The sequence below is a fragment of the Cyprinodon variegatus genome, unplaced genomic scaffold (genome assembly GCF_000732505.1).
Source record: "Cyprinodon variegatus isolate N-32 unplaced genomic scaffold, C_variegatus-1.0 Scaffold715, whole genome shotgun sequence".
Taxonomy (NCBI): Eukaryota; Metazoa; Chordata; class Actinopteri; order Cyprinodontiformes; family Cyprinodontidae; genus Cyprinodon; species Cyprinodon variegatus.
The window spans coordinates 82,792-100,088 of NW_015151168.1; the positions used below are offsets into that span (position 1 = coordinate 82,792).

Below are 17,297 nucleotides of genomic sequence, written 5' to 3' on the forward strand. Positions count from 1 at the left end.
TGGAGTTTGGAAGGCATGTTACAGAGACTATTAAATTAGACCATAAAGTCAGATTGGTTAAATGCTTTCTATCTAAGAAAACAGAGCTGATTATATTGATTCATTAACTTTGCAGAATTTGCTCCTCCTGGAAGAGCATGTGGCAGTTCCATTGTGTTGTTGACTCTACAGCAATCCCTCCAACCGATCATGCATGCATCGACAGTGGACAGGAAAATCGTGTTTTAACCGGAAGAAACCTCCAGCAGAACCAGTGTCAGTGTTTTCCTTATTTCATCATCATCATCATCATCATCATTTTTATTTATATAGCGCTTTAAGCAAAGCGCTGGACATAGCTAAAAATAATAAAACACAATAAAATAATAAAATGCGGCATAAAAAATATAATGTACGGCAATAATAAAATAATTATTTATGCATGAGTTCTCTCCAGTTATGCCGGCTTAGTCCCACAGTCCAGAAACATGACTAATTGGTTAATTTGTGTCTCCTATAAGTGGGTGATCATGGTTGCATGTCTCTGTGTTGCCCTTTGATGGACTGTTGACCTGTCCAGCATGTACCTCATCTTTCACCCATAGATTTATGGAGATAGGAGAAAGATTTAAAAATTGTATACGCAAATTCTGGTATCATTTAGTAATGAGTATAATGTAATCACACTAAAAAGATTGAGTGGATGAAACTTTTTCAAAATATGACATTTTTTACAAGAACTTATAATACTCTAAGTCTGAATTAGAATATGTTTGAAATTGATTAGTTAGAATCAGTAACAATGTAAACTAAAAGTAAAACATACTTTAAAAACTACACTTGAAACTATGTTTTCTTTTCAACGTTTTTTTCTCCATTACTTTTGTGTGTTGAAAGGAATAGTTCTATAATACACATTTAAGTTCATCAAGTTATCAAGGATTTTATCTGCAGAATGTAGAAAATGTTGAAGTGTTATAGGGTTCTACATCAATATGTTTTGATTTCACTAGGAACGAGGATATCTTTTTATGGATAACTCTTATAGATTTCTGAAAAAATGTTGTAATTGATTTCTTATTTTTCACCTCTTAAAATCATACAGGCTCATCTTAAGATCCGACACAAAACATTGCAATCTGGATTGTAAATTTATTTGTGTTTGTCACAATATTGACCATGAATATCCTTTTGTATATAATTAGATACTTGAAAGTTGGTTGCCATTCAGAGATTAAAGGAAACTGATAGTATTTTATTCAAATTCTATTTCCCAATTTTTTTCTATTTATTTATTTTTTTCTGCCAGTGAGTATTTCTTGATAAAATAATGAGAGTTGTAAAGTTTAAAAAGCACATTTTCTGTGTGATCACTGTAATGATGAGCTATGTAAATAAGAAACTCTTCAAAAGCTAGAAAACATACAGGTAAAGCCTGATTGCTCTGTTGACGACTAAGGAACGAATGGAAACTTATTATCTAGGGATTCATATCAGAGATGCACCAATTCACCAGTAGTTGGAATTGCTGATTTTTCCTTCAAGCAGCTCTGAATGGCACATCTGGCATGTCAGAATGTTCAAACGTTTCCTCATTATTAAACGCATCCAAGCAAAGAAATACCACAATTTTTGACCAAACACAACAACCATCCTAATGATTTTTGAAACAAATATCCTGGAGAGGAGAGAAAGAAATTATTAAATAATTTCAACTGCAGTTATAATAATAATAATGATAATAACAATAATGAAAATAATAATTATGTTAATAACAATGACAACAATAATGATAATAATGAAAATAATAATTATAATAATGATATTAATAACAATAAATATTTTAAGATTTTAAGCATAGAATAGGCGAATAAATATTTGCACCTTATTACGTTTTGCATGGAATTTAATGTTAATTAAATTAATTTAAAATGAAAATCAGCATCGGCCTTATCAGACGGGATTTAAACAAGTAATCCTAAAATACTTTATTTGGATAGTATCAGACAGACAATTTTTGTATCTTTGATTAAATCCAAGCACTTCCGGTTTCACTGCAGACGGAAGCCGGGAGGGGGGAGTCCTCTTGACTCGCTTGCTCACTCTTTGAGGCCAGAGTTTAGCAGCTGTCAGAGGACGGAGCAGAAGATAGGAGGCTTTGCGAAAAGAAGGACGGAGAGAAAATGCAACACAGGAGCGATTCCCGACATCAACACTTCTTCTCACAGCCATCCACGGTTCAGCCTTTAAACTGTTAATCTTTAGCCTCCGAGCTGGCGGACTTTCCCTCAGCTGTTGCTTTGTTTTGCTTTGCTTTGATCGGCGCAGCGCTCTGTTGTCCAGAACTAGTCCAGACATGAGCAACGCTATCCCGATTTTCTGGGACCAGTTGCAGGCTGGCAGCTCGGATGTGGACTGGTGTGAAGGGAATTACCTCATCTACCCCAGCATCGCTGAATTTTACAACACGGTCAGTGTTTAATCAACAGCGTCTCTCATGCAGTTTTGTTTACAACCGCCATCTATTCTGCCTTTGTTTTGCTCTGATGCTCTTCTCTCCAACAGTCCTCACATCCCCCTTTTACCAAGAACTATTCTTCTTATCAGATCCAGATCCAGTTTTTTTGTTTACGTTAATCTGGTTTAAATGTAATCATTTACACTTCAGCTGTTCTTCTGAACCCAGTGATCAACACGTTGTTTAATGTTTCCCTAAATCTTCTATTTGTTTCTTTATTCCATTTCAGATCAGCAACATCTTGTTCTTTGTTTTGCCTCCTATACTGATGTTTTTGTTCCGTGAATATGCCCAGCACTTCAACAATGGGATCTACCTCATCTGGATCCTGCTGGTGGTGGTCGGTGAGTTCAACACTTCTTCACAGTGAGGATGAGCAGTGCAGACAGGACGTTTCATTCCTTTAAAAACGGAAACAAGTTGTTTGTTTATGGCTGCAAACAGACTCTGGTAAGCAGAAAATAGCAACAGCCTCTCTGTGCACATGCGTGGTTGCCTTTATTGGTGGCTGGTCGGTTGCTGCAGAGACTTTTTGGACTTGCCACCAGTTATTCTGCTTAATCTTCCTCAGTTTGCTCTCTGCGGATGTAATCCCAGACCAGAAGCTGATTTGCTTGGGTGGGGGACATTTACACCATCTGGTCCTTGATTAATTTGCTCTCCTTTGTTGCTCAAAGTTCACTATCTGAGAAAATCTAAAAGTTTGTGTTTTTTTTTCTCCCCCCTGATTATCTCCCCAACAATTAAATTATCTAACAAATGTCAGATCACACAGATTACATTGCAATGCATTTCCATGCATGCAATGTTGTATTGGTCTTATGCCTGCTCTGTATAGTATTTGCCTTGCAAATTCTGCATGCTGAAAATGTATTTCCTCCTCCTTAAACTTTCACTGAAACTCAAAAGACAGGGGGACTGGATATAAGAAAAAGAGAACATTTTACTTAATTATATCACATAATTTATTACATGTTTTCTTAAGGTTTAGCAGCCCTTTGAAAAATTATTCCATCTAACTGTAAATTGTAAACAACATTTTTCACAGATGCTCTTTAGATCACATCCTCTTTACTAAACAAATACGGTTTGAATGCAGAATTGTTACCTGTTTGCAGTGTTATGCTGTCCTGCAAACCAAGCTAAGAGATTGCAGATGGTTTGACACTGTTTGTATGGAAATGGAGACAGAGGGCCTTGTTCTCTTAGTGCTGTTTGAAAACACAGGTTGCATACTCGGCAAAGATAGCCTGACCCCATCCACTGGGAGGTCACCTCAGTCAGTGGGGGTGTGAAACACTGAACAGGCTGTTTTAATCAACTCTAAAGAGAAAACAATTAATTTCCTCGGATCTTCATCTTTAGATGACGAGATCTCAGACCTGAGCACAAAGATCGGACTCTGTTCTTAAAGGGTTCACCCATACTGCAAGGATTGTTAATTTATACTTGAAAGAATTAACAGTTATTGCTCGTTTGTTTCAAGAATTGAGGTTTAATTTTACACAGGTTTAACTTTTTAAATAAATAATCAAATTATAGAAATACGAATCTCCTCCTTATGTCCTTGTTTTGTTTGATCTACATTTAAAAGGATCAGAAAATGTGGGTTATTGAAAATAAAACACCCAGATTGAGGCCTAAGTGATGACAGCAATGGGTCTTTGGATAAAAATTCTGTTAAAAAGATGGCGACTCTCAGAGCTTTTGTTGGGACAGGAGATTACTTAGATCAGATACGTTCTGTTGGACAGTGATAACAAAAGAGTCCAGCCCAGCCCTACTGCTCTTGTGTTTCACATTCACAGTAACTCTTCATGCAGCTGCTGAGCTATAACCCTAGATACATGATCATTTATTCATAGCTACTGAAGGTTTATATTTAACAAATATTCTTAAAATAAAATAAAATAAAAACACCTAGCTTTCATAATTTTTAACAGCTGGCTCATTTTTAAAGGGACATTGTGTAACAATGTTATTTTTTTCTTTAGCAAACGTCTAGTTTGCTAAAGATAAAACAGGACAGGAGAGCGTTGTCATGACTTAGAACTAGTAGTTTATAAATACATAAGGGGTGGTGCACATAATGGAGAGGCTATGTTGTGTTGGCATTTTTGATTAGAGAAGCCGAAAGAGGACAAACTTGTCAGTCTTATGTTTTTTACCTGTATCTGGAAATGTGTTGGCGCGCGCCGACTACCGTTCATTCATCCTGTCCGCTGAACTGCTGCTAGTTTTACTCACATGCCTGGAAGATGTCTAGTGCTGCTACCACAGATGATCTCGCTCTCTAAATGGAATTATACAATTCAGATTAGATAGCCGAATGAATAGAAGGCGTTGAGCATAGCCGCCTGTGGCCCGATCTGCCTGACACAACTCCAGTCCGGCGCACGGATGACGTAAACACTCTGCTTTGTTTAAAATAATATAAATATAAAAAATATAACCGCTGATGTCTAGGGGACAGTGATTCGCCTACATGTTATGAATGCTGGCGTACCATAAAGAATAAATCATGAACAGTTTAGTTTGTGCCTTCAAGTCGTTGCCCATAGGAAGACGTTACTTGGATATAACCTAACTGAATATCTTCAGAACAGCTCCAAATGACACAAAACTCCTATGGTTGAGTAGAACATGATGTAATAACATAAAATCAAGGGTCCAATATAAAAACACGGCGTTCTCCTTTAAGGATTGCAAATATTTCTGAACAGCAAAATAACTTTTGTTGAGAGAAAAAGTCTAAGGTGCCTTTTATGCAGCCATCTGACTAGCAGTGTGCAGTTACAGGTGGGAAAAAACCCTATTTTAATCCAATCCCATACCTTTTTAGACCTCTGCCTAAAACCGTAATAATATCTTTAATGTAGTCCCACTGCCGGGTTGTAACTGAGTTTTGTTAAAAAGTATAGCGGTTTCTATTCATAAATAGTTCTTAAAATTGTGGAGTACTGCATGGAGACTAAATAGCTTCTGGTAAATGCATAATAAATGAGTTCAGAAAGGAAATGATCTGTCTGCATCAATAGTTCTGCTTATAACGTGAAATGAAATAAGTATGAGGCCTCTGATCCATTTGAAGGGTAATATGTCAGCTTGTACTGTTGGTGGCCAAGCAATTATCATAACTATAATCTCTGGTCTTGCTTCACCTTAGGGTGAGATGTTCCTCTAACTTTCAATTCTAACAGCAGTAGCCTTTTAGAAAGAGGCGCCTCCTTCAGTCGACCACCAATCCGCTTATAAACCCCTGTCATCATTCTTTGTGACTTTCCCTCTCACAGGCATCGGTTCAACATATTTTCACGCCACACTCAGCTTCCTCGGCCAAATGTTGGATGAGCTGGCCATCCTTTGGGTGCTCATGTGTGCCATCGCCATGTGGTTTCCCAAGCGATACATGCCAAAGATGTTCAGGAGAAACCGGTATGTTGATAGGGACTAATTAAAAACGGGGTTTTAGAGATTCTAACTGGGATTTAAAAACATTTTAAGTGACATAGGTTGACATCTGGAGTTCACTATGGGTCATTGGCTTGTCTCATGACGCATTTAATATTATGACTCATTGTATCTAAATATAGGAACGTCCCAGATAGCTGACACCACTAAAAGAAGCATCACATGTCTTTTTCTTGTATTGTCACAGAGACTTGATGGGTTCTCTCCCGCTGCAGGCTGTCATGTTATGTTTTCTCTGCTTATAGCTCGTCAGCAGTTGGGTTAAGAGCATGGGGGTTCATTAAAAAGTAAAAAAGAACAGCTATTAGATAAAACATTAACATCTCTAAAAGCATAAACTGGAACTACACAAAATTAGTTTTTCTCTAAAATAAAACTAGTGTAAATAAACTGGATTTGCTTTAAAAGAAGACAATTTATCTCAACAATTTAGAACCAAAAGACAGGAATGTGTTATCAGTGTGATTTCTAACTGAAAAAAATAGTCTGTTTAGGTTTCCATCCAGAGGTCACCTCATATTTTTACTTTTTTTGTTTCTCTGCCTAGTTTGAGGTTCAAAGTGGTCATCGGCATCCTGTCTGGGATCACCACCGCTTTGGCTTTTGTTAAACCTGTGGTCAACTCACTGTCGCTCATGACTCTGGGCATCCCCTGCACGGCGCTGCTCATCACCGAGCTTAAAAGGTCAGTGGAGATTATTGGATCCCGGCACACCTCATGCTGATCATGCTACAGAACCCTAACGCTCTGCTCTACACCAGTTAATAAGAAACAGTATCTCTGTGGACAAAACAAAAACCCGACTCTGTTTCTCAATCTGACTCATTTTCATCCTTAATGTGTTTTTGTTAGATTGGGTCCCATTGTTTCTCTGCTCATGTTAGTCATGCTATGACTCTGCTGTTGTAGGAATTCGTGACTAAAATACTGAAAAAACATTTTTTTTTTAGTTCTTCCTATTATTCCTGAATTGATCACTTTCTTTTTAGGTGACTGGATTTAGTTTTTTAATCACGTAATAATATTAAAATCAGCATTGGATAATAACAAATGTTCCTTAAACATTCAGATTTTTTTTCTCACATTAACCAACATCCTGGTTGAACTTTCCGGTTCCCATTCAGTACTTTTCTGGAGTATGAAATATCAGTTTCATAGTTTTTGCACTTTTGCCACTTTGTGTTTTTATTTTTTATTTTATTTTTTTACCCTTTAAGGTTGATGAAAAAGCCCTCTGACATAGACCACCGGACTCATACCCTGTGTGAGGTTCTACCTGCCTTAGGGATAAAGAGAGTATAAAGAGAGCATTAAAAGTACAATGACTTCAAGTAATTATCTATAATCTGCTCAAAGTCTATTGTCAGGAAATGTGATTATGTGAATACAATAGATGGTACCCACCAGCAGGAGGTTGTTTAGTGTTCTGGGTTTAATTAGAGGTCATGCTCTGTCTTGTTTTGCCGGAGATGATTTTTCCAAAGGATGAACAGCAACTACATACTATGGAAATAGTGTGTAACTGAAATATTTCATAGTTGCATTTAGATGTTTATTAGATTTGAGCTTTTATTTCGGATTTTTGTTTAACTCCAGATTATAAACACAAGTCTAACTATTAAAGGTATAGTGGAGGATGTTATTTTTCTGGGAGGATCATCAAAATAAGTAGGCCTCCTAATTGTCAATCGTTCTGGTGATATGTTAACGTGAAGACATCCCACGCGCTCGTCCCCAGTTGCACTTCCTTTTTTAACCAGCTCCTTGTGTTGGTTGGTAAGGAGATCCTTTGCATTAACCTCTAATTATTTCCTCCTTCTCAGTAATATGGGGTCACATGTTGTGTTTTTTCCTCTGCAGCCTTAACTTCGTTGCTCCGTAACATTAGGTCACCTATTGTTTAATTTCTCCTTAATTCTTGACATTACAGCGGCATCAGTCATCTTCTGAAGCCTCTTGATGTTTTGTTTTGCTCGGGATAGACTGAGTTCCTGTGACCATGACTGATGGACCACTGCCCTCAGAAAGAACACACTGTTTTGTTGTTGTTTGACTTTTTTACAGTGTGACTCTTGGCCCCCATTTGACCAGTTGCACCAAAAAACAACGTGCTCATTATTTCAGTAAGCCAATAAAATCATTGCTTAAAGGGAAACTGTTCTAGTTTCAGTTTTGCATTAATTTGTGTTGCTTCAAATATAGATTTAAAGATGATGAAAAGCATTAAGATATTAAACGTCTTTTACTGCAGGAGCATAATCTCATTTTGAAAGATAAAAATAACTCAAATAAGATTTTCATAATGGAAGATGTCCCATAATAAGAAGTATTTTCTTATGATGTAAGATTGGAGTACAGCCCACCCCCCCCTCACCTCCCCTCCCGCTGCCCATTTCCTGTCTGATTACTGTGGAGGAAGACAGATAGGAAAAGAAGAAGTAAATGCTTTAAAAATATTTATTTGCACAACCGTTGGTTCCCTGGCTCTGCCTACTTGAACATCCACTGTTTTTCAAAAGATCAGCACTCATCTCACAAGGATAATGCATAGAGAGAGGTATAATCAACTATGCACTATTGATCACACCTACTCAAGTTTCCTCCCATTTCTAGACGACAAACGGACTCCTTTAACCTTTTTTATTTATTAAAGATCTCTCAGGATTTTAAGGGTTTCTATGTGCGATGCCCTCCAGCAATATTCACTTTGATTTTAGAAAAACAGGCCCACAGCATCACAGATTCTACACCATACACTTTCCTTTCTGGATCTGCTACTTTCCCACTTATTTATATTTTGCTCTGTATTAAAAAATCTTCATGTGTTTAGAGAAAGAATTGGTAAATCTCAATCTCCCCTGTCTCATCTGAACAAAGCATACAGTTATAGTTAGGGCTGCAACTAGTGATTGTTTTGCACATCGATTATTAATCAATTAATTTTTTTGGATTAATCGATTAATAATCAGATAGCAAAAGGTTAATTAAAAAAGATTTTATATTGAATTAAACCAGGTGAAACTAAAACTTTTCGACTTGAGGAGTTCTGTATAGAGCATATTGACAGACTTTTTTTTTCAAAATCTTAAATTTAAAAAATTTATTTAAGTTTACTTTTTTTTTTTTTTTTACAATTTTGATTACTGCTCTAAGTGGGTAGATCTGTCAGCTAAAGGTATGTTTTAAACTCTCTACACTCCATTTAACGATTAACCGATTACCAAATTAGTTGGCGATTATTTCTACAATCGATTGAACGCGATTAATCCGATTGTTTCAGCCCTAGTTATAGTCTAATTAGAGCTTAGTAATGTTTTTCTGTTCAGGTTTGTAATGTTTGGAGGCTTGCCATGTATGTACACACTGTGTGATGGCTGTTTAGGAGACTTTGGTATACCAGGATTAAACCCTTTCTTGCACGTCTATAGCATTCCTTTTCATTCTGTGAGGTGAAAGGTAAACATTGGTGCTTATCCAGCCTGGATGCATAGAAACTAGCTTTTGCTGTTACATCACACTAGCAATTCCAAAAAAGTAAAAAAAAAACAATCCACTGGACTTTGTTTTCCAAGTCGAAAGACTTCCCATTCAGGAAGCTTTTTCAATTAAAAATGGGAAGTGAAACATCTTTAGACTTGGAAAACAAAGTCCAGTGGATTGGTTTTAACCTTTTTTGGAATGACTTTGACCTGGATGACTGAGAATCTTCACCAGCATATCACACTAACAAGAAACCCAGAAGAAAACAGTCAATAAATCTAAGCTACTAATGACATAGACATTATTACGTTAATAATATTACATTTATTTCTAAAGGATGTTATGTTTGGACAACAGCTGCTTATGAAAAATGATGTGGGCTAATTAACTTTACCTGTTTACATGTCTCTGGGTGTTATTATTGGCAAATTTGGCTCAACAAACTGCCCTGAAATAGAAATCCTAGTTTATAGATTACTTTTAGGTTTTGACTTTGGATGCAAGCAATACTATCACTGGTATGTATTTCTTGTTCATGTGTCGTTTAAACTGCTAAATTCTACTGAGCTGAAGTCATAAGATTAATTTGGATTGGAAGACTATTTAAATAAGCCCTTCATAGAGCTTCAATTTTGGCACAAGGTTTACAATTCAGAGCATCAATACCAGCTAATAATCCTACCACAATAACTTATGCTTTGAGTTGCATAAAGTAAGATCTCTTCCTTCTTGAATTATTCAGCTCATTTAGCGATGCCTCACCCAAACTGCGCTCCCCTTCTTATCTTTGTTACTTCTCTAATGTGAGAGGAGAGCAGATATCCTGCAGCCTGCTGATAGTCTCTGTTGGCAGGAAGAGGTGTTGGCCAACTGAGGACAATCTGTACGTTAAGTTAGCGAGCCCTGATGAACAGTCAGGACTGTTTCCCATGGGAAAATAGACTCGCTGTGTATATATGTCAACTTTGATGATGGTTTAATGACATTTTTCCTTTGTTTTAGTCATTGTTGTTGCTAATGAGACGTTGAGGAGTTTTCTGTTTTCTAGAAACACTTGCTTAACAGAGTTTTCTTTTTTTGCATTGAATTCTTTGAAATGTATTAAAGATGGAAGGTTGGGAAACCTCTACAGCTCATTATTGTAGATGTGACGATCCAGAACCCCTGATTTAAATTATTGCATGATCTCCATTCTAATAATTGCTGCAGAAGCTGAAAACATGGAGGACAGTGGTCCCTGAGGATTAGGGCTGGGAACTGCTGTGCCTTAGCATTGCCGGTTCATGTGGGATATGAAGGCCCTCCAGGGAGTTCTGTTTCATCCTGGAGTTTTTTTTAACTAGTTGAATGTGCTAAGAAAATGCTCTAAAGGGAGGAAAAAAGTTAGGTGCTCCTGACTTCATTCCAGATGATGGACCTCTTCACCTGTTTAAGTTAAGGTGAGCCTAGCCACCATAGAAAGAAAGCTCATTTTCATTTCAGCCAGAATTTAGGTCTTGCTCTTCAGTCATGATCAAAGGGGGCATTAGTGTGAGTTGGAACATAGATGGACCAGTAAATGCTTTTCAGCTCCCATCTCGTGTTTCTCTTTTGTTGTATCAGTGTAGAAGAGACCAAGAGCAGTCCCTCCATCTCCTGCCCAATCTGACTGTACCATCACTTGCGACAAAACACAGTTACTTGAACTTAAGGCAGAGAGAAGTTTACTCTTTGGTTGAGAGCATGGCTGCAGACAGAGCAGCTAAATCATCCTCCTACTTGGAGAATGATGCGAAACTCAATAAAGCACCTTTTATTCAATTTGTCAATGTGAGCAAAGCATCAAAGTTAAGCCATGTTTTTGCTTGACCCTTTATTGTCCTTGATATGTCACAGCAAATAAGGCACTAGTAAAGCATTGTGACTTTAAAAGAAGAGAACTGTGCAGCCCCATCAGAACGATCAGGCCTCCATGTCTCCGCCCCAGTCACAAGGACTCTTAGGAGGGCAGCGCTAAGAATAGTTTATCAGAGGCACTCTGGATTAGCACATCTTTGTAGGTCAGGGGATGTGTTTATTTATCTGAGGATTAGGCAGAACTTTCCCTTTTCAAACTCCCACATGATGCAACATCAGGGATCATTTCAGTCATTGATAGGAAATACATTTAATTCTCAGTATAATCACAATAAAAATAAATGCAAGTCAGAGAAGCACTTAATTCAGCCACATTACATTTAACAAGAGTAACACACTCCAGCCCTTAAGGTGGCAGTAATGTGCTTAAAGCGGGTTTGCTGCCACACAGAACAGAAGAGCAATGTATGTTAATAGCAGTAAGAACTATTCAACGCAGCAATGTTTTATATTTGATTTTGCTGATAATTTATGTTGTGCCAAATGCTGACACCCTCTCAGTGGACAGAAAGGGAAATATTTCCTCACTTCGAGGGAACAGTCATGAAAAAACTGCTGCAAGGCAGCAGTGCTAAGCACTGCTGCAAGGCAGCAAGAAGCCTTCGACTCCAGGCCAAGCTCTTTTTGTATGGAGTTTGCATGTTCTCCCTGAGCATGCGTGGGTTCTCTCTGGGTACTCCCACAGTCCAAAAACATGACTGTTAGATTAATTGGTTTCTCTAAATTGTCCTTAAGTGTGAATGGTTGTTTGTCCTGTTTGTCTCTGTTTGTCTCTATGTGTCCCTGCGATGGACGCCGCCCCTCGCCCGTAGACAGCTGGAGATGGGCACCAGCAACCCTTCGCGACCCCGCTTGGGATAAAGCGTGACAGAAAATGGATGGATGAATCTAAGAAAATTATGAGGTTCCAGCAGGTCCTTTAGAAAAGATAAAAGCATGAGGGAACATTTATGTAAACTAAATTCATCAGTGCGCCCCAGGTTTTTCTTAAATACAAAATATAGAATTTAAAGAGGGTTTCATTTCTTTTTCACATGAATGAACCACATTTTAGATTTTTTAGAAATGAATTCAGAGTGATTATTAACTGTTGACAGATTCTGATGGTGTTTTAGTGTTGCTTGATTTTATTTGGCTTTATTTGGCTTTTGTTCCTCACTAAGCTCCCCTCAGGTCTGACCAAAGCCTTTCAGTCAGACCCATGTTCGGACTTTGATTGGGTCATTGGAGTCTTCCAATGTTTTAATGAACCATTCTGTGAAGCTTCTTTTGGTGTCGTCTTCCTGTTTGTGACCCAACTCCTACTCTTAAAAATATTTTTTTCTCATTGGTTTACTAAATGACTCACCATTTCCATGTTCTGTGGCTGGAAATAACACCATATAATCACCCCTCCACCGTCCTGTTGGCCGTGGTGTTTTGAGATGTTGTTTAAGTTTTTTTTTGTTTATTACAGTCAAACAACTCTACCAAAAAACACTCTTTTCATAATCTTAATGTTAACGTTAAGATTCACTGTAGCAAATCTAAACAGTCTTATGTTGTTTTAAAAGAGCAAACATTTCCTGATTTACTATTGGCATCTTTTTCCAAAGGCAAAGCAAAGAGTATCCAATTCAGACATTTATTGAATGTGGCTGTGGTCACTATTTGTAATGCTGTTATAACAATACACCAAGCATATTAAACACAGAAACATATGGGTTTACATAAAAAAATCATGACAGAAAACAAAACAAAAACACACAAATATGCAGATTTGATAAAATTTCTGTCAAATATGGACTGAAAAAAACCCAGCATTTAGGGTAAAAGGATCGGGTTCTTGTGAAATCAGAGGTGCTTTGCTGTTTCCATCTTTTTTTTTTTTTCCTCTGGGATTACATCGTGACCTTTCATCTGTGTGTTAGTTTCCAGAATTGCACACATTTCTCAGCTCACTCTCATTGCAGGTGTGAAAACTACCGTGTGTTCAAGCTGGGGCTGATCTCGGGGATCTGGTGGGCGCTAGCTCTGCTCTGCTGGATCAGCGACAGGATATTCTGTGAAATGTGGTCTTCAGTCAACTTCCCCTATTTGCATTGTGCCTGGTAAGCCCAACTCAAACACCTCACATAGTTTATCATTTGTGTCTGTAAGAAAACCAAAAATAACAGATATTTTTAAGAGAGGACACTCACTACCTTTCAGCTTGGACACACTTTGGGCCGAATCTTTAGACCGATATTGTTTTGTTTTCCTCAATTTATGTGATCAAAATGAGGCAATATTAACAAATATGACAAAAGTCTCAACTGAATCATAAAGAACAATTAAAATATCGAAGATATTGCATATTGCACATATTAGCCAATGCGGATACAAAAACAAGAAAATGTAATGCTAATATCAGCTAAAAAATATTTGCGTATCTATTTATTGTTGGTTGGAAGATTGAACCAATGTTCAGATTTGCATTGATTAGAAAACTATCTAAAAACAAGTACAAATTTCTTAAATTAAGTGTATTTACCTTTATTTCAGTTGGTGAATAAGATGATCTGTCGATGGAATTAGTATTTTTACTCCCAAAATAAGATAATTTGATGTTATTCACTTGAAATAACACAATTGATTTATTTGAAATGTAAATCGCCTTACTCCATTGGCAAAGTATCTCACTTACCTCCTTAATTTTAAAACATGCATTTATTTTAAGAAAAACTTGACTTGGATATCAGTTTTTTGCAGTGCATTGTTTCTTTCTCTTCAATTGTGCTGTACTTTGTGTTGATCTATCACATAAAGTTTTATGGTGAAAAATGTCTAAAGAAGGGTTAGATGGAAGACTTTTTAAGACAATTTTCTGGAAAAAATGAAAAACTGATGGTCCTCCTGCTCCCACAGGCACATCCTCATCTGTCTGGCCTCCTACTTAGGCTGCGTCTGCTTCGCCTACTTCCATGTGGCTACCGAGGCCCCAGAGCAAGGCCCCGTCATCATGTTCTGGCCCAACGAGAAGTGGGCTTTCATTGGGGTGCCATATGTATCTCTGCTCTGCGTTCAGAAAAAATCTGCCATCAAGGTGACATAACCTGGTCTTCATAGTTCTCAGCTCTACGGCTTTGACACCAGCAGGATCCTGCAACCTGTCTGCAAGCTGCACTGCCCCCCCCGAAAACAGTGTCCGCTTTGATCTGACTGGAAGAGGCACATTTCAAAGAGTGAACCTAAACCTGCTCTGGGATCTACTTTGAATACGGACTGAGCTGCATTTATGAATCTCTGATGTCATTAATATGTGAATTATCATGCAGGGCAAGTCCTTAAATGACATATCAAAGCCAACAAACCTTTACAGTGTTCTACACATAAACTCAGGCTTTGCATGAGACATCATGTGACTTTCTCAGAGCGTTCAGATTAGTTAGGTATCTGTGGCTTTGATTCAGTTTCTAAATGTTGGAAGACCTCAATATTAAGCATAATTCTGCTTCAATAATAATCATACAGCAACTCGTTGGAGCCAGGTATGGTAACATAGAAGTAATCAAATAGACACCCGATTTATAAGCTGATTCCTACAAGAAGGTAATTCTTGCCAAGCCTTAGGGTCTAATCTAGCCATTGTTTGCCTCCAGCATGCTACTGTGATTCTTTTTTTTTGTTTTGAGTTATTTCATTTAAATGTTGCTAAACATCAATGCAAAAAAAAAAAAACTGTGATTCCTGTATTATGAAAGGAGTCGATAAACCTAATTGTCATTTACAGTTTTCAGTCTTAAAAAAACCCAAATACCATTCAGATTTTTGTGAACATAACATGGCTGATGAGCCATTTTCATTAGATTTCAGCCTTGTAAAGTTCATATTTATAGGATTTATTTGATGTGATGCATTTCATATGTTGGGTGCTCCTCAAAGTGTTAAAGTAATATAAAAAGGTGCAAATGCATTTCATATAAGATAACAATATAATTGCATATATATAGAAAAAACATAATTGTGTTTTGAAGGGAATGTGCATTGGTTCTGTAAGTTTTATTTTGCATCCTGTAAAAAATCTGCTAATGGTAATGCAACAGGTTATATTCTGTTTTTTTTTTTTTTTTTTTCTCTTGACCTCTTATCCAGAAACCAATAAAAAAAGAAGGATGTAGTTTGAATGTTTCTTAATGAAATGCTATACCTAAGAGAATGATAACTATTAAGTTTTTTTTTCCTTCTCAAATATTTGTATGACAATTTGAATTGTTGTTGCACATTATTAGACATTTCTACGACATGCAAAGAATTTAAAGTTGCAAAAATAAGTGGTGCAATCATTAAAAGTCAATGAAAGTTTGTAATTTGCAAGAATCCAGAAAAAACAGACTGAGATGATGTCTTTTTATTTGTTTTTTTGAAATATGTTAAGTTGTAAAGTTCAATATTTTTCATAAAGGAAGAGAAAAGGTCCCACAGGGAATGATGGCTTCCATTTTACAGTGTTTCTGCCTTTTGTTTTGTCAGACTTTGTAAATGTATATTTTAGAGAAACTTTAGGAAGGATTTACGATGTGAAGCGATACCCATAGTATCCGCTGTGTACGGCACAATATGTTGAATGAGGTAGTTAAAGGTGATAAGATAATTGTTTGCAGTGGAAATGAATAATATTGCATCACAGTTAGCAGCCAATGAAAAAAAGAGCAGACCTTTATATTCTGCCGTTTTGCTTTGTGATGTTTAATCCGTGTGAATCTCAGTGTTTCTCCACTTTCAGTCAAAATACGGATAAATTGCACAGACATATTTATTTTCATGAATGACTCTCTTTTGTACGCAAATATTTGTAGCAGATTAGAGTTTTGATATTTTCTGTAATAAATAAAGAAAAATTTAAACATGTTGGTTTTCTGCCTTGAAATCACTGACTAGTAAAGATTGAATATTATGATTATGAGCTATTTGCCTAACCTTAAGGGCTGTTTGATGCCCTTATATATAATCAACCTCTCCTGAAATAGTTTCAGGTCATTTTAGTGCACCTCAAGGTCCTTCATTTGGTTCTGCTTTTTGTTGTTTGTTGCTTTTGTTTTAGGTTTTACTTAAATTTGTCAAAGCTCTGTTTAAATGAATGAACAAATGTTTTATTTTGGTTTAAAGACAAAATTGAAACTCAATTTTTATAAATAATTTATCCAGAAAAAACTAGGTTGAGGCCCAAAAAGCTTATAATCTATCATAAGACTAATTCACAAAAAAATAAAAAAAAACAGTACTAGTACATCATTACAAAACAAAGGAGAGCTTAAAATCAGTCAAATTTCATTTTAAGCTTTAATTATTTTAGATTTTAAAGTCTTCTTGAAAATTAACACAGAATGTCACATCTTAATTTCATCGTTTAGTCGATTCAACAATTTTGCACACAAAACACACATCTATATTTCAGATGGAAACTTTGTATATTTCAATCATTAGCAATCCCTTTTATTTATAAATCTGCCTTTGCTTAAACATTTTTTCAATACAAACAGGACTAGTCTTCTTTACCACCCAAAACATAATTTCAACAGTTTTTTAAATATACAATAACCAGAAATGTTATTTTTTGTGATCTTATGAAAAGCTAATTTGTATTATTAAACTTGATTTATTATCCTAACACTTCCTATCTGCAGTTTAATTATTGAATCAAGGTTTGTTTTATATACTATATTTCCCCAAATTCCAGCAAAGTGGGTCATATTAGGCATCACATATGAAAAGAACAGCAAATAAAAAACAGTTCTGTTTTACATCATTTAAATGGGGCTTCCAACAAACCTCATCATCTATTATTACTCCAAAAAACTTCATAATTTCAAACTTTCACAAGTGCTAAAAAGCTTATCTCAGTGTTGGGCCTTTTACCACCAAACAACATACATTTGGTTTTGCTTCACTTAAATGTGTCAGTGCTCTGAATAAAAACTAAGATTTATTTAT

General features: G+C 36.4%; 1 protein-coding gene across 1 annotated transcript; it reads left to right on the top strand.

The window, feature by feature from the left end:
• Positions 1–2,077: 2,077 nt before the first annotated feature.
• On the top strand, positions 2,078–16,199 carry acer2 (alkaline ceramidase 2). The gene is made up of 6 exons (XM_015394963.1): positions 2,078–2,449; positions 2,727–2,841; positions 5,791–5,932; positions 6,516–6,653; positions 13,298–13,435; positions 14,232–16,199. Exons 1-6 carry the CDS (start codon positions 2,336–2,338, stop codon positions 14,416–14,418), a joined length of 834 nt encoding a protein of 277 aa, XP_015250449.1. The 5' UTR covers positions 2,078–2,335; the 3' UTR covers positions 14,419–16,199.
• The last annotated feature ends 1,098 nt before the right edge of the window (positions 16,200–17,297 follow it).